We start from the raw sequence: 17,757 nt of genomic DNA on the forward strand, positions 1-17,757 counted from the left end.
GTGATTGAAAAAGTCGTCCGTTTGCCTTCGTTTAAATTCGAGAAATTGGGAATAATTTCCCTGGTATCGAGTGTGTCTACGACAGACCCTCATGGTAATCTTGTTTATACTTCTCAAGCATTTCGGGCTCACCAGCTCTGGCGGATTTTGCAGAATAGCAACAACGCATACCTAAGTCCTTGGCAAACTCATACAACAAAACTTCTTGTAAATTAGTTGTGTATGAGGCATAAAATTGATTATGCTAAATTTGTGGCAATACGCTCACAATGTCATTTAAACTTACATCGTTATGTTTATATTTATTGCTTTTGGTCATACAAAATCCCCTGATTGCCTCTCATATGCACTGTCGTCATGAATAGCCATCCAACCTTCGAGTCATGTCTCCCTCTTGACACCCCAAACGCCCCCAATAGCTCCATGCTAGATTGGTCAATGTATTTGTGACAGGTGAAGCGCAGACTGCAGAGGCTTCACTTGCAATACTTGATCAACAGACAGCTGTAAGTGTAGGCTATCATCTGGCCCCATAATTAGGACTAAATAGCCCACATGAGGCTGTACATACCGGATAGATATGGCTTGAGAAGCAACATGCAAGTAAAATATGCAGGGGAGGGAGTATGCAATAGCTTGAAACAGGTATAGTACTTGCGAGATAGTGCAGGGACAGGAGGATCCTAAACTTAATTTGTGACGAAACGGGAGCAAAAATCTAAACTGGTGCAAAACCATTGCATTGTCAGTAGGTTTACCATAAAGGCTCTCGGTTAAGTGTGGTGTACGCATGATTTCCAAAAGTGCGATCCCGCTCCAGATTGTTCTCCTCGGTCGTTCCGACTTGCTATGTCAAATTACACTCCCACATGATCTTCCTACAAGTCACATTTGTGATGTGATCCCAACGTGTGAAAAATGACGTGGTTGTGTCCATCTGATGCCCCGCACTGAGCAACCCCATATTACTTATCCCACGTTGATCGATCTTCGACCAAACAGATGTTCGAAATGTCATAATCAATGTATGTGGGGGCAAACTATCCAAGCGTACTACTGTGATCCATGTTGTGAGGTTTACATGGCTTTGCTAGTGCATCCGAGGCAATCCAACAGAGCGGTTAGACAATGATTGGGGCCGGAAGAAACCCCCCGTTCCCCGGTCCCACTGGCACCGGTCTCTTTGCTGGTTTCTTGCTCATGCGTACATGACCTTGCGTCATTCAAATAGCATCGGCACAAGACTCGGCAGAGTTCGACACATCAGTTATGCAAAAGCTGCAATGTGCTTGGAGTATTGCCCCGAAAAGTACTTTCTATTTAAAAGTATGCATGAGCCTACAAAGACGGGAATATGACGGAAGCGCGTCTGCAAGGTATAAATCAAGCCTTCCCAGCAGATTTTTTTTTCCAACACTTCAATGGTTTCATTCAACTCTACTCAACTCGCTACTGGCACTACTTATGTGGGCCCCCTGAAAAATGACCCACTCACGGACGATGAACTTGCAGTTCTTCTGGCGATACCTCGAGGAGCCGAAAAAACTCCCAATGCCACTGTACTACGGCTACCCCTTGGACCCGAGCCCAGTCAAGGATGGGTAGACGTCACTTTCGGGGAGGCTCGCGCAATCGTCGCTCGCTTGGCTGGTGACTGGAAGGCCAAGTTATCCGCTGGGACTGAGGGTCTAGGTGTTGGGCCTGGGACGACTGTATGTTTGTTGGTTCAGCCTATAGTCCATACGATCTTCCATTGGCTCGCATTTTGGGCACTTGGGTGGACCATCCAGCTTGTTTCTTTAACAATAGGCGACGAAAACGTCCCGAATTATATTAAAAAATCAGGATGCCGGATAGTTGTTTATTCAGGAATAAGCGAGGCTCTGGAGCAGAGAATAACTTCGGAGATTAAAGGCGCAGTGATCCGACTCTCTGAAGAGGAGCATGGCCACCGACTCGCACAAAGTATCAAACACAGTCAAGGCAAGTGATGCACCGTGTTACAAAATTCTCATTCGAGCTGTGCTGACGTAATGCTTAGCTGGTCCCGTCCACCCATGGCCAGCGCCCAGACGCCCAGATCCAGCCATAATTCTCCACTCGTCGGGTTCGACTGGCGCCGCCAAGCTACTACAATTTTCATTATACTTCTATACGATTAATTTCTCGCTAGTAGGAAACTATGGTATTATCTCCAAGAATACTTCCGATCCTCGACCTTTTTTGGTCTTTAGCCCTCCTTACTGGCAGAGCTTTGGTTTTATACTCACTAATCAACTCGCCGCTGGCGCGCCAGTAGCATTTACTCATGTTCCTTACATTGCCAAATTTCCGTCCAATCGCTTTATCGATTGGGTCAAGGCTCTGGAAGTTGGTGGGGTAATATGCGCCCCTCGCTTTATCCGTGATATCCTTGCATCTGGTTCGGAAGCGGACATCAAGTACCTCCAAGAAATGTCCAATATTGTAGTTGGCGGATCAGCATTAGATGAGTCTACCGCAGCTCTTGCGGAAAAACTCCAGCTGAAGCTCACTGTGCGTACCTACTTTATGTACGACGTCCTCACTTCTAAGCCTCATGATCATCGGTAGAATGCCTATGGTACTAGCGAGATCGGCATAACGTTGCGCACAGACCGACCGCCATACACCCACCTACACCCCCTGCCGGATTCTTCCCCCCTTGTACTTCCAATTTCGGACGCAGAGCCGGATGGATCACGACAAGTTCAACTCTGGTATACGCACAACACATCCCGCGGAGTCGCTCACATCGATGCAAAGGGCGATATTCCTCTGCAATTCGAACCTTTTCCGGGCGAAGGGCCGCACAAAGGAGAACCCGCGGTGACAACAGGAGACATATTCACGAAAGTTCAAGACTCTTCCGGGACTGCGTACATTTACCTCGGGCGCAACGACGATCTTATCAAGCTAGCCGGAAACGGAGGCTGGGATATCAACGCATCTACCTACGAAATTGAGCTCACATCCGCGATAACCTCGTATCTAGCTAGCCGGGGTGAAGTACATCGATGGACGGTCGATGGAATTCAGCTTTTTGGGAATAATCGACCCTGTACGGCACTCGTTGTTCAGCTCTCCCCAGTTGATCAAGATCCAAAAACCGAAATCGAGCAACACCTACTCGACCGCATATCCGAGCTTGCCGAGTCCGTCAACGAGAAGCTAAAGCTAGGACCACAGCAGAAGGTACATGTCGGGAAACGAATGTTAGTCATCACTCAGGGAGGCAATGCTTACGGACCAGGAGTACATGACGGAAGAGATGTGCCTCGACTAGCGACGACGCACAAGCATACGCTCCAGAGGTGGAAGAACGTTCAGGCGTTTGAGAGCTGGTTAGATGGACTTGATTATACCGAAAACGATTTGCATCACTGAGTCATTGTATGAATTACTGCACTATAAAATAGTAAATCATTTAAATTCCTTATAGACAACATACATATGTAGCGATATCAAATGCCTGGTAGGAGTCGAACATGGTCACCGTCTACTAGCCGCTAGGGTTGTTGATCAATGAAAGGACGACCTTGTATGCATACAACGAAACTGAATAATCTTGAGGGCATTACTTAGCTCTTGAAGAGCACGATTTGGATTCCAACGCAACATCGACCGCTCGATACACATACCGGATTATTGGCTTGTCCAGCTGGGCTCAAACAAATGCAGCGCTCAATCCAGCACAGCTTGGCGGGTGATTTTTAGCTAAAATACATCGGTGCACCTTCTAGCCTGCCCGTATACTCATTGCGTGCTCGCTATTGACACATGATACTTGGCATCGCCAAGGCGCCCATTCTCCTAGCCGGGAAGCTAAACCCAAGCTTCAGGTGGCCTTTGAGGCCACACTGACAAGCCATCGAAAATACAACGGGCCCGCGATATTTCAATAGCCCTCGCAACGTGTGATTGTAGTCAAGTAATACGTTCATCAGAAGAGGGAGGGCAGGGCGAACTCAGTGCGAGATGGTTCAATTTGAGCGTCCTACTAAATCCTATACCCGCACGTCACCCCAAATGTATGAACCAGGCACTATTCATACGAGCGATACTTGCATGACGTCCCTGAAGCAACAAACGCAGATCCGCCCGATGTTAAAGTTGACTCCTCCAGCGCTATGAAATGTCACAAGCCAACGTCGTACTGAGAGTAAGCCGACGGTAGAAGAGCTCCATTCCCGCGCGCGAAGCAATACCAAATCAGGTACTTTACTATACCCCGGGTGTTGCCTTACTATACTGACCTGAAGTACGCTTTTCCAATAGAAATTACCAATAACGCCAGCCAAAGTGTTCCTGTATTTATTGGCACAAGAGATTAGCTCCTGAACTCTAGGACCCCACTACCGTTGCGTGTCGATATTTCTCATTCTGGCGCAAACTCTAACGTCCGAAGACGCGTTTCTCTCCGCCACAACTGTGACCTCATCTTGACCTAGATGTTTCGACGTTAACAGGTACTTCCTCTTATTGGGACCCTGTCATGGCTGATGACAATCCCTATTTGGAGTGATCGACCTCCAAGACGTATCGCCGTAACCTTAAATTTAAGCTGTGTGCGCGCATAATCCTCGTGAGGTCATCCAAAAATATCTATATTTGACGTGTACACCAACGTGAACGTGTATAAATGGGTATACCATACATGTCCTTTATTACATCCTCACGAATATGTACAAGTAGTAGTTACATTAAAATAGTATTCCTTTAAATAAAATCCATTTCTAGTACTGATAAAATGGATCAAGATACGACAAGAGCTCACCCAGCAGGCATCTACACCCAATCCGACGAATATATCCTTAAGCTCGGGCTGTACCATAGCTTCAGAAGTCCCAACCATCTTGTCGGCTTGGCCAGTACAATATGCACCAGTCAATTCAGTTGTTCACCGTGTCTCCCAATGTCTCAACCCTACTTGCTGCCGTAAACGCTGCGGCTCGGGGTAGGCCGTAACTAGAAGCTTGTCAAGATCCCAGAGTCCCGATCTTGATAGGCATTTCCCGGACCCTGGGCTGTTCCTCACAAACAATCCCCAATATTCATTCCCTTAGCAGAAGGAGTAATTCTGATTCGTGCGCTATCCCAGTATCAATGAAAATTGAGTTTAGAACACCCAGTATTAGGAGCAAAAGCGCGAGTTGGACGGATCGGTCGGTAAGCCGATGGCTAAGCCGCAGGATCTTGGCAACAAGATACCCAAGTCGAAAGGGCGGGGAGGTTTCTCAAGTTAGAGACTGGAGTTTGTATTGATCATGTTCTATATAAAGGCTGCGCCATTGCATTGCCGTTCAAGCACTGATCATCTCCGCTCCCCGCACTCTTGGTTAGCTTGCCTCTGCGCCAATAATACTCACCCATGGTACGTTTGATGGCTCTAACACGTCTGTTGCCCCGTACAACCAGCTGATAAATGAGTGACTTGTTCAGTATCCCACATCCCACATCTACCCACCTTTGAGCTTGTTATACCTCCAGCACAACGCGTTCCTGCTGAGATACCTTGCTAGTATATCTCTATACCAGCAAGCGGACTACGCCCTCAATTTGGGCATGGAAGGAATTGGATCTACCTCGTACAAAGATATGCCTTATGAGGCTGAACGGGATCATTTTGGTATGTGACACCCCAACCTGGTGATCGTTGCTCACATGCTGACAATAGCGAGTGTAGCGCAACTCTCCTGCGATTCAGGTTCAGGGGGAGCTCACCCAAATTATACGGTAGAGAATCAATGTTTCTCCGAGAGCCAACAACTTGAAGCACTCGGTCAATTTTATGGGATAGAAAGACCGTTTGGGGATCTCCCAAGGCGAGATTCAACCTCATCACTACTTGAAGATCTCCCAGCTTTGGAAAATTATTCGATTGTGCCTTCTTCGCCAAGTTCCGCTAGTGACACGACTATTGGCACTTCCCTAGCCTCTACAACCTCTGTGGACCCCCGACAGACCAGAGCTGCCAGCACTCGACGAAGGAAGAAAAGTAACGGTCCTGAATTGGTATTGTTCTTGTTAATATCTTGGTGACGGCGTGCTAATATGTCTGTGAACCCCAGTATCCTTGTGATTTTTGCCCGGTACGAATGTCCCGGCTACACGATATTAACCGACATATGCGCTTGCACAGTGAGTCAATGTTATTACCTTACCACTCTGATATCAACTAAACCTACGCTTAGCAAACGAGAAGCCTTATGAGTGTCTGGGATGTGGCCAATCGTTCCGTCGAACAGATGCGAGAGCAAGGCACTGGGCCAAGGATAAATTATGCTCAAGCGCTCATAGTATAAGGGAGCCTCCGGGCATTCAGGTAAGCTAATCTTGTACAACCAATGTGCATAACTCAAACTAATCATGTTTTCAGCCCCGGCAGAGGATTACGCTCAGGACTCGCCATAATCTTACAACTCCACGGACAGACTCTGACAACGGCAGGGTCAACCAATAGCTTTGGGTGTTGAGTTTTATTACTTATTGGAAGGGGAGCTACTTATATTTAGTGTATTAGTATGGTTATGTTTTTGGATTCTCAGGCGCAGTGCCTTACAGATTACTTTTGTGTGTTAGCCAAACTTATGACCTTAAGGGTATGAACGTTAAATATATGGATTTTCTTGCACAATCGACCTCAACGCGTACACTCTGAGATGTAGATGAGCATCTCAAATGGGAGGAGGGGACGAAAGACACTTTTCATCGTTCTAAACAACCTATCATTGTGGCTGATATGACGTATACCCTTCCGTCTGCGCGCGTTTCGACTGAATCTGTTTCTCAAATTTGGGCGCTCACATAAGAAAAGCGTGCGCCTCAGACTCCACAGGGCCCCAAACGTGCATATGAAGACTCCGCATAAATCAAGTGTCAAGGTTCAAGTCCGCTCGGCTATCGCTGACAAGCCGATGTTGACCATACAGCCCGTTGACAAGGGTGCTGTCTCCAGAGTCTAAGTTACCTCCTAACGTTGGAGTACATGCTCTATATCTCGTGTTGTGAAAGTATTGAATTTTTCGTGAGGCTTGAGGATATGCGTAGTGCCTCATGTTACACACCGGCGCTCGAGTGATCTCCGGAAAGTGGTCAATCTCGACCCTGACGTTTTGTAGCTAATCGGCCGATGACCGCCACATTTTCAATAACATTGTAGATCCACGAACTCTCAAGCAGATGTGTGGCATCTATCCTTTCGATCGCGATCAATCTAAGGAGTTTGGACCGATCAACCCCAAAGCCATTATGACTGCTTTGGGTTTGTCATCACAATGTATCAGAGCCGGAAGGTTGGTGAGTTTGTCGACCTACAACCTTGATAATAATACTCATCTATCGTTGACGAAAATAGCCCGTTCGATATCGATGGTTTTATCAATCGTATTCACTTATGTAAGCAAACTGAATGATCGTGCGGCGGAGGTTAGCATCGCCATTAAAAGACCTGGCTTCTCAAGGATCCTCCGCTTCATACATAATCACATTCATTTACGCCCTCGACCCCCTGGCAGCGCACTCCCTTTATGCGCGCAAATATCTTGTGCTTAGGCTGACAAGTTTCACTTAAGTTGAATATTTAAATAAAGCGTCGGATTAACTCAGGATAACGCATGTAGCTATTCATCCGTACAAAGCTTCAAAAATTAGATCTATAGGAAGCCTGGGACCTTAGCTTATAGTAAGCTATAACACACCTTGCCAAACTCTCTTTTATCAGATCTGTCTGCACGAAAAGGCATGAGAAAGGGGAAAAGAATCTATAGAATGAACTGGCCAAAAAAACCCAGCCTGTACGCGCTTCACGAAGAACCACACAAGTGCGCGAGGACCTACCTGCTGGTTCCCACCGTACCCGGGCCCTCTCACTGATCCTCCGTGTTTTCATGCCCTACTAATTCTCTTTGATCAGTGTTTGATTCACTGTACCATTGCAGACAATTCACTTTAAAACAAACCACATGGTCGATAACTGTATTGGGAGCTCCGGAGCCCTGGTGTCTCATGATTATCGATCTAAACGACATTTCCTAGTGATACCCAGTAGTTGAATCTCTCACGGACTCTCCTGGAATGAGTAAAGGTGCCCAATAATCGTCTGATGATCACAAAACAAGCGTTTCTGACGGAACAAAGGGAAACGAGCCGGCTCGATGACAGTTCAAGTTGTTGAGCTCGAGACGTTGCCACAGGATTCGTATCCAGTATTCTCGAGGTTAGGGTCTTTCTTTCTTTCTGGTCGCACCGCATGCTTCAATTGCGCCCTCGGAGCCCATGCAGATCTGGCATGAATTGAGTGGTTCCAGTAAAAAGGTGAGCCCAGCGCTAATGCCAAGCGCTTGGCGCCTTACTTGCTCTAAAAGATTATCGCTAGCGGTGTCAGTGCATATGACTATGACAGCGCTCGGCGTGATATGGAGCTGATTCTCCACGATTTTAACTTGAGCTTACTGCGCCGAATGCGCCTTCTCTATTGATGACTTTCAATGGACCAGTTCTTCTTGAGATCTAGTAATGGACTCACTAGCTGACAGGCCCTAATTATAGTCTTGGCGCCACTCGGCTTGATATCTTTGCTTTGCTTTGCCTGTTTATGTGACTTTACCGTTAGTCGTTTTTTTTCTTGTTCATCCCTCATACGCATGCGGTGCTGGATCCAACTGTTGGAGCGTTCTCCGGAACTTGGGTAATCGGCCTGTTTCGATTCCACAGATTGCACCGTTAGTCTAGCCCACTGAAACAGGTCTACGACATGATGAATGATGGAAATCGAACTGGTGGGGCCACCATATGCGGTTCGAGCGGAATCATACGGCAACTGAACTTCTGCGAGAACACTCTATGGATCGTGACAGCCCGGCGGCAAAGAATAATCGATGGATCGGAGATATTTGGGATTCCACCTATATGTAGTTGTCGTGGTATGCAAATATCAAGGATGGTTTGGAGTGAAATGACTCTCTTTCGGTCTGTCAATTGGATAAACTCAGGGTATTATGAGCCGATAGAGGAAATTGATCAGAAGCAAGCGGCAAAGCGGCAGCAAATCCCAGTTCCTTATCCAAGGCAGATTCTGTTACACGAGTGGATGGTATCCAGTTCATCGCCCCCTAGCAGATTTGAAAACGAAATGACAGTGCACCGGCTTTCCGGAGGAATGTTCGTTCCGCCAGCGGTGGCTCGAGACACTAGGCGCAAAAACGGAGGATCGCTGCGCATCACAATGTATGGGCGGGATTGTTACGGACTGCAATGCAGTCATCTGTGAATGGTCGCTCATTTCATCTATCTTGTATGTTCTTAACTACCGGGGTTATTGAGCTCCACGCTACACTGCCAAAGCGTAGAGAGATTGGACTGGGCGCTTGAGGGTGTTTGGTTTTACCTGGTCGTTGAGTATGTGACGTCATTGCGCTTGGTGGCGGTGTGGTCTGGACCATAGGAGCCCTGATTATAAGGTCAAATCTGAGTCGATCCATCACCTCGCCCCTCACGTTGCTCACCACCTACCACGAATACCAAACCTAATTCCCTTTATGAGTACAACCTTCAGCTCTTCATCTCGTGCAAGCTCATTACCACCATCACAACCTACGAGAGAGCTGAAGGAAACACCTACAATGACATGGACGACAGCGATGTTCTCGTTTCCCCCTTGTGACTCCCACCCGCCCCGTGCAGTGATTACCACTTCCAAAGAACATCCCAAATCCTGCGAGACATGGGTTTCATTCCCATCGTCGGCCAACACAAGCCGAGTAATTAACCATGTGCCCGGCTTTGACGATTTCGTAGAGCTCGTTACTTCAAATCCCGAACGTATTGCCCCTAAACACACCACGAACTTGAACATGCATTCGTTTCCTCGAATCAGTACGACACGGCGCTTCCAGTCCCATAGCTCTAAGCCCTTAAGACCAAACCCCGCTTGGCCAGTCTCCCAGGCACAGACGACTTCACTTGCCCGCTCTGGCTGTCAAAAGACGACAATGATACCGGCTGTGTCACCTTTGTGTTCGGCCGTTCAAAACCCTCCGTTGGGTAATAGATTGGTCCACCCTTCACCCCAACAAACCCGATACCCAAACCCTCAACAGGCGCTTTGTAATCGCCCCCCGCCCCCCAATAACAACTATGGCACGCTATGATTTCATAGCACGTTGCGGCCCCATTCTCCACACATCTGATTTTCCTATTATTATGCCCACTCGTTTTACCTTTGAGTTGTGATTCGGTCTGTTCAACCGCATGTTCTTGGCACTTCACCTCGCGCTCCACTGTACACTACCAGCAACTTTCTCTATTCACATTCGCTTTGGGTCTTCATACTTATACATTGTTGTTCACACCATTGTACCCAATAGGGCACCCCTATCGTTATGTACTAATCTAAACAAACCCAACATTATCATCTGGCCTACCCGAGCCACTTTAGTGTAAACACCAACGAGGTAAAATAAGGATAGTTATAAATGTAGGCGGTGCATAGCATCTGAAGCACACGAGATAATACGCAGTTCGTTCGCTCTTTGTCAAAAATATCAAGGTCTCTCGGCACCATGCCCGTTGCAACTGCCTCGGCACCGCGGCACCGGCTGTACTTTCTCCAAAGCGCGTGCGTCTAGAGTCTGGATTAATGACGTACTACTCACGTTGCAAAGATGTCAACTCTTTGTTTCCATGATATAACCACGCTCGCTCGGAGGTCAATCGCGTGTTCTCGATGGTCAAGGTTTGTCGATCATCGCCTACCTTAGGCGTGTTTATCAACGTCATTCCCAGGCACGACCTCGATACACAGCCACTAATATGATGACAAAGGGGGTCGGATGACACATTCTTATAGGTGTGAATTTTAGCTCTTTACTTCAATCGTACACTATAAATGCGCCAATAGAGTGATATGCTCTCACTCAGGGAGCGTTATCTAGCACTCGGTCAGTGTAGGATGGTCAACCGGGCTGTGCCTACTTCTTCATAGGGTCGCGTTATGGGTAAGACCTCGATATGAATTTTCACAGCATCGTAGCCTACCTCTGTGGGCTCCCAAAGTGCGAACTTTCTGGACACCAAAAGCCGCACTTTATATGTAGGGGGCTAGCAAAATAATACCGGTATTCTCGTGAATCCCCGCCCACAGCTCGTCCCTGTGTGCATCGAACTGCAAAAATCGGTCCATTCACGCCTGGGTTCATGTACGTACTCCTTGTACTACTTGGAAGCTCTATAAGCAGAGGCTCGGGAGTTTAGTCATATGGCTCAGTATACAGACCCAGCAGATTATGGATCATGATCAGAACCCAGGTTCACATATATACTCCATGTACTATCTGGAGACTCTATAAGCAGAGGCTCGGGAGTTTAGGTCATACGGCTCAGTAATGAAACCCAGCAGATTATGAATCATGATTAGAATCTATTGAAAGATGGGAACTTTGGGCCTGGAGCTGTCGGTATTAGCCATTATACGGGCATGCATTTCCGTTTTACCCACTGTGAGTATAAAAAGTGGCTGCACTAATATAATTAACAGCCTGTTCACTTGTCCTTTCTTATACAATGAGTAAAAGTACCGAACTATTGAAGAGCAAAAAAATGATTATTGTGGGAGGATCTTCTGGTGGGTATTACGATTAAACAACTTGCTTTTGTGCTTCACTTGATATTTGCGGCTATTCTGCTAGGTCTTGGCCGTTCATTAGCTGCTGCTGTGCTTGCTCACGGTGCTTCTGTGGTAATAGCCTCTTCGTCGCAAGAGAAGGTGAATGCTGCTCTTGAGAAACTGAAGCAAGAGGTACCACCTGCGCCAAACGCCACCATTACTGGCCAGGCCGTCGACCTTAAAGATTTTACTGCACTCAAGGAATTTTTGAGAATGAAGGGCCGTTCGATCATTTTGTAAGCTATATTCCCGCCTTTAGGATGTTTTACTGACTGTGTGCTAGGTAATAACTGCTGGTGATCTGCCTGGAAACTTCAACTTTCCTGACCAAGAGATCGATCCTGCTATAACAAAAAGCTACTTTGAGTAAGCATAGCTACTTTGTTGTACTCCACATCAAAGAGTACTTGTTGACACAGATTGGCGCTAGTGTCCGGTATTGGGCGACGGTAATAGCAGGTGACAATTTAACATGCACGGCATTCTGCGCATTTTCTAAGAGTCCCCTCCGATCGTACAGCCCAGCATATCCACAAGAATAAATTAATTAACCCTGGCGGGTCAATTATTCAAACTATCGGAGCTTCGCATTACAGGCCGCCCCCTGGTTGGGGGTTAATCTCTGCAGTGGTTGGTGCTGTAGAAAGTTCCACGCGTGGTCTTGCGATTGACCTTAAACCTATCCGGTGATTATCTCTCTCTCATTTTTTGTTGGTCCTTTTCTCACCATTATGAGCTATGCTGTATTCCTAGTGTCAATACCATGTTCGTATATCTCACCCGTACCTGTCATCTCACGTCTCACGATCATGATCTTCTAGTTGTCCCGGACTAGTCGACACTGAGTTCCATGACTCCATGCCCACGGACGCAAAGGAGCAGTTTTTCAGTTACAAAGAGAGAAGCTTCCTGTAGGGCACGTCGGGACCCCAGAAGAGGTGGCTGAAGCGTATATATTTGCGATGAAGGTAATGAATAGTTATAATGGTAACTAATTAGTAACTAAATTTGTGTGCCTTTGTGTAGTGTACATATTTGACGGGGCAGGTTATCGTTGTGGATGGAGGAGGGGTACTCGTCTAATGAAGTTTCCTGATGGGCTCAGCTTAAAGCCATGTCATGTAATCGTAACTATGCGTTTGGTTGTAGTTACAATCTGGACAACTCATGCGCGACCGCCGGGACTATCAAATAAGCGCCCGAGTGCATATATGTAGGTAGAGATGAAGATAACCCCGCCCCAAAGGCAAAGAATTAGTAAGAAATACACAGAAATATCTTGGTACTTTCATAAATAAAGGTTTGGATGGCTCTTGAGAGCACATTCATTTAGTCAGAATCATGTTTTGCCCACCTTCCGCTCCGTAGGCTCGCCGAGGCCCGCGGAGCAACCCAGGAGGTTTGGTTATCAGACCCTTCGCTTAATTCGGATAGATAAATGCTACATTGATACCCTGAAACGGGATCGGCGCCAACTGACCACAGGAATTCCCGACACATTCAGACCGCAATTTCAGTATGTGGTTTTATCGATCAAAATTCAGATAATATTCAAGATTTAATTCTGATTGTCTTGTGTTAACCACGAATAATGTCTGCTATTAGGCCACAGTTGCCGTCAATAGGTCACAAAGGCTGAACTCACAAGATTTGCCCCTAAGTTCAGTCTCTACCTAGGTCAATATATTAGCTACAAGAAGTTCATTGATCCAGGCAGTTCTGTCATCTTTAATATCAGGAGTTCTCCCTACGGAACCCCTCCAGGATGGCGAACGTATCAAAGGTGCAATAGAAGGTTGGACCAGTGGGCTTGCTGGTATATTTTTCTGAAACTCCATGCCTATATTTTCCAAATGTGGCGACCTTCAAAGTCATTGGTCTACGTAGGCTCTTGCCAGAAACAGGATTTTGGCCTATTTCCTTAATAGTTTATACGAATCATTAGTTTGAATGCGTCGCTGTCACCTTGTCTTGGATACGCCTCTCGCTCAGCCACTTTCGCATCAGTTCTCCAGTTCTTCAGAATAGTCACATTGGGGGTTGATCCAAGGGTCATTTCAGAGTCGCCTGGTGAGTACGGAGATAGTGTACACGAGAATCTCCGGGTACTCCGAGTCACCCGGAAGACTGGAAGGACAAGCTATGGACGTTTTGCGACAACCAGTGTTATGTAGTGAGTCACGTGACTATCGCTTCATGCTGTGCGGACTTGCGTCCGATCTCCTCCACCGTCCGGTCTCGTACACACCGAGTGCCGCGGCACGCCTGTGCGTGCCGTTTTTGTCCTACACACATTCCCCTAAGGTCACGAGAGCTGGTTTAGGCCGTCCACCCACGAGCCAGACTCGCGGTCGAGCGCCCCCGGTCCACCCTCGCTGCTTCACAGCCGTGGGGGTTCCTAATGGTCGACGCGGACGAGTGGGCAGAGGATAAGTTGAGAAATTGAGCAGGTCAAGCTTGTGATCTAGCATATTTCTCTATGGGCAATACACGATATTCCAAGGCTTCCAGGTTTTTATCAGATGTAATTAAAGATTCAACCCAATAGTGTATTTATACTGCCGGAGTCAAGTTCTCGAAGCTGGTTGTGTCAACGGCGAAATGGACTTGGCGATACCGCATGGGTGTGATTATATAATACCGGCTAATCCCGACCAATTTGACCACAACAGGGACAGGGATCTCATGATTCGCCCCTCCTCGACTATTTCTCTCCTGAACCCTTGAGCGCTACGTGTGATGAACCGACTACCTTCGTCTTTCCCACTGGCATCATATACATAAACCTAAGCCGTTCTGTCTGCAGACATCACTGCGAAATTTATTCGAAATAACATTTCCTGTACTAGAGCTGCGCCACAATGAAGTACGGGAAGACTTACTCCTCACTTCTCTCTACTCCAACTTGGCCCCAAGAGTGGAAGGATCTCGCGTTGGACTATAGAGGGGTGAGCAATTGTCGATCTGACTATGTCAACGCATTTTATCAACTGCTTATATGATCTGCTCTCAAGCTCAAGAAACTTGTCAACGGAGTGGTCGATGAACTTTCAGCACAAGGGCTCAACCATGAAGTCCTACTAAGTCTACTCGAGGCTGAGAGGGAGTTTGAGGAGCACGAAACATTGGTGCTGGGAGACACTCACCGTCCATTTGATCCAGCCAATCAGAAGTCGTCCCACGGTAGTTTTTTGAGGTCGCGTGCTCATTATGAGTTTATTTGTGCGTTTATACTTGCCCGATATATATGCATTCTCACTGGAACTGACTCAAAATTTGAACTGATCTTAGCCGATAAAACTAACATTACTCCTCAACTCCGGATTTGGCTTCATTCCGAGCCAGGTGGTCCTTCGAGTGATCTCTTCCGGCCATCCCTTCTACATCTACGATCCAATCCAAACGCCTCTCATATCAGAACAAGTACAGAATATGCCTCGTGTGAGGATGCACTTGAGGCGGCTAGGTCGGCTCCAAACCTCGAAGCAGGGCCAGGAGGGATGGAAGAGCCAGCATTAATGTCTGCTTCGGTAGAACTGGTTAGCAAACCAAACCCCTTGTATGCTCTAAAGAGCAACTACGAAAGCAATCCACATTTGGGCGCATCTTCTGTTCACGAAGTCGACAATGCCACAGATCTACGTGACGCCACAGACTTGGACAAGGCAACCCTCACGTCAAATTCGTTAGGACACGCTGATCGGGAACCAAGGTACCTGTGCAGAATACTAATCGGTGCATCATGCTAAAAGTATCCTTCTATTCACCTTGTAATTCAATCTAGCAAATTGACTCGAGACATAGAAGTTGTACTACCCCTCACAGCGGATACAGCCTTCCACCGAGTCCTCGCCACTGCCCTCTCGTCCCTAGCGTCACTCCGAACTCGAACTCAAACCCGCGTCTCAGACCAAATCTCTGGTCTGGCTGACACAATCTCCTCTTGTTCTGGTCCTCCTGCCCGGGATCGTAAATCAGACTTGTATGCCTGGCGTGAGATCTTCCAACTTTGGGTCGAATGTCAAATATATCAAGGGGGTGCTACCGAGCGCGAACGAGCCAATGGTGAAGGTGGAATTCGAGACGTGGCCGAGGCAGAGAAGCGGCTGGGAATGTTCGCGTCTGAGGTTGTCAAGCGAGGTCTTGGCGACCGCCGAACCATGAAGAGCGCGAAGAGTCGAGATGCGCTGCAAACGTTTTTGAATTTGAATCTACACATCTTGGACCTCAAGAAGGTATGGGTTTTACTGTTGTCAAGCACCACGATGCTAAATTTGTTGTTTATGTAGTTTGAGCTAGCCAATGCAGAAGCAGCACGGAAAATTCTCAAGAAGCACGAGAAACGTACAGCATTACCCACCGCTACTTCACTTGCAGTCCTACCAATCTCACGTGGCACAGGCGAGCTACCGCAAATGCTCATTACTACACTCACACAAACGCTCCTTCCTGTGTTACCGAGCTTAGAAGACTATTCGTGCCTTATCTGTACAAGTATTGCGTTCAAGCCCATTCGTCTATCATGTGGACACCTATTCTGTGTTCGGTGCTTGGTCAAGATGCAGAAACGGGTCAGGCAGAATGTCCGCTGTGCAGGTCACCTTGTGTATTGATTGCCGATGGTTGTAAGTGCAAACGTTGATCGGCGTCGGATCGGCTACTCACTTTTTTTCATTAAGCGAATCTGGATGTCAGTCTTATGAATTTTATGAAAGAGTGGTTCCCAAAGGAAACCAAGGAGAAATCTGACTCCAACGACCGTGAGTCGCCGAAGAGCAGCTGGTAGAAATGGGCATTAGTCCAGGTGCTTGTATTATCGCTTGATGGGGGGGACTCGTAGTTTGGGTGTTTTATTGGGATTTATTAGTTGCTGTCTATTTTTGGCCCTGTATCGTATGCGCTTATATACTTGGTACTGTAACCACGGAATGCATAGGAATGCAGTTAATTGTCTCAAGATTTCGTGGTAGCTTCCAATAGGCCTCTCTGAGCAACGAGCCTACCTTATCTGTTCATCAAAGGCCCTCGTGCTAATTACCGCTTCTAAAATGTGAATATCGATGCTATTCTCGTGCTTGATTCTCGAGGTGCAATGTGGTTCTTTAGCGCACGCATGCGGCGCACGTTCGTCTCACACATGGAGATTTGCTTGACGATCACTTCTATCGGCGCTACTCTTGAGCGTGCGAGCTATCTTTGGAACACGCACTTGGTTCTATGTCCATCGACCACTTGGTATGAGATATTCGTTCGGCCGTCGATTTCAGGTATATTTCAATAAATAGGAGCTGCAGCAGGTAGAGGAAGGGCATCATTATCCGGCATGTGGGGGTCCAAAGCTATCCTTGTTCTCGCTGCCACCTTCGCCAGCCTTGTAGCTGCATTACCCGCCACAAACACTACCCTTCCTATCGTAGTGAAGCGTTCCATCAGTGGCGCTACTGGATCTGACTGCAATGGTAAACATATATGCACTCATTCGTCGGGATAATGGCTAAACCTAGTAACGTAAACCGTACTGCAGGATACACCTTCACTGCTGCCCAGGTCTCCGCTGCTGCTCAAGAGTCTCTGAGCCACGTACTTGCTGGTACGACGGTCGGTACCAACAAATACCCACACGTACTGGACAACCGCGAAGGATTTACGTATCCTGCTGGGTGTACCGTTACCCGCTACGAGTTTCCGATCTTCCGTAATAAGATTTATACCGGTGGCGACCCAAGCGTAGATCGGGTGATCATTGGCCATGTGTCCGGTTCGAGTGCATATTCATGTGGTATGCGTTGACTTGTTTGAATGGACACAGGCCGTGCTGACGATGGGTTAATCAGGTGTATTGACACACCAAGGAGCCAGTGGTAACAACTTCCTCCAGTGCGACAACGTTTAAAAAGGATTGAAGAGTTGCGACTATCTTATTTTATCTCAATTCGGGGCTTCAAACTTTGTATATTCTCAAAAAAAATAAAATGAATCCACTGTTTATAATCACCAGGGTGCGAGCGCTCATGTGATCAATTGTAACGCATACAGCAAGATTTCGCAAGATAAAATAGCGAATGAAGTAAATA

General features: G+C 47.2%; 5 protein-coding genes across 5 annotated transcripts; all 5 read left to right on the forward strand.

Annotated features, from left to right (window-relative positions):
- Positions 1 to 1,421: 1,421 nt before the first annotated feature.
- On the forward strand, positions 1,422 to 3,405 carry RhiXN_05941 (AMP binding enzyme; the record flags this gene model as incomplete). The annotated part of the gene is made up of 3 exons (XM_043325757.1): positions 1,422 to 1,977; positions 2,042 to 2,535; positions 2,593 to 3,405. 3 exons carry the CDS (start codon positions 1,422 to 1,424, stop codon positions 3,403 to 3,405), a joined length of 1,863 nt encoding a protein of 620 aa, XP_043181189.1.
- A 2,178-nt stretch (positions 3,406 to 5,583) lies between these two features.
- RhiXN_05942 (C2H2 zinc finger) lies at positions 5,584 to 6,481 on the forward strand (the record flags this gene model as incomplete). The annotated part of the gene is made up of 5 exons (XM_043325758.1): positions 5,584 to 5,647; positions 5,705 to 6,033; positions 6,090 to 6,159; positions 6,213 to 6,343; positions 6,398 to 6,481. The coding sequence occupies 5 exons, from the start codon at positions 5,584 to 5,586 to the stop codon at positions 6,479 to 6,481; spliced, it is 678 nt and encodes a 225-aa protein (XP_043181190.1).
- Positions 6,482 to 9,557: 3,076 nt separating this feature from the next.
- On the forward strand, positions 9,558 to 10,169 carry RhiXN_05943 (uncharacterized protein; the record flags this gene model as incomplete). The annotated part of the gene is made up of 1 exon (XM_043325759.1): positions 9,558 to 10,169. The coding sequence occupies one exon, from the start codon at positions 9,558 to 9,560 to the stop codon at positions 10,167 to 10,169; it is 612 nt and encodes a 203-aa protein (XP_043181191.1).
- Positions 10,170 to 11,580: 1,411 nt separating this feature from the next.
- On the forward strand, positions 11,581 to 11,970 carry RhiXN_05944 (short chain dehydrogenase; the record flags this gene model as incomplete). The annotated part of the gene is made up of 3 exons (XM_043325760.1): positions 11,581 to 11,641; positions 11,706 to 11,919; positions 11,967 to 11,970. 3 exons carry the CDS (start codon positions 11,581 to 11,583, stop codon positions 11,968 to 11,970), a joined length of 279 nt encoding a protein of 92 aa, XP_043181192.1.
- A 2,574-nt stretch (positions 11,971 to 14,544) lies between these two features.
- RhiXN_05945 (RING finger protein) lies at positions 14,545 to 17,576 on the forward strand (the record flags this gene model as incomplete). The annotated part of the gene is made up of 10 exons (XM_043325761.1): positions 14,545 to 14,631; positions 14,698 to 14,905; positions 14,975 to 15,395; positions 15,468 to 15,918; positions 15,973 to 16,229; positions 16,280 to 16,308; positions 16,363 to 16,443; positions 16,969 to 17,142; positions 17,208 to 17,462; positions 17,518 to 17,576. 10 exons carry the CDS (start codon positions 14,545 to 14,547, stop codon positions 17,574 to 17,576), a joined length of 2,022 nt encoding a protein of 673 aa, XP_043181193.1.
- Between the last annotated feature and the right edge of the window lie 181 nt (positions 17,577 to 17,757).

The sequence above is a fragment of the Rhizoctonia solani genome, chromosome 6 (genome assembly GCF_016906535.1).
Source record: "Rhizoctonia solani chromosome 6, complete sequence".
NCBI classification, from domain to species: domain Eukaryota; kingdom Fungi; phylum Basidiomycota; class Agaricomycetes; order Cantharellales; family Ceratobasidiaceae; genus Rhizoctonia; species Rhizoctonia solani.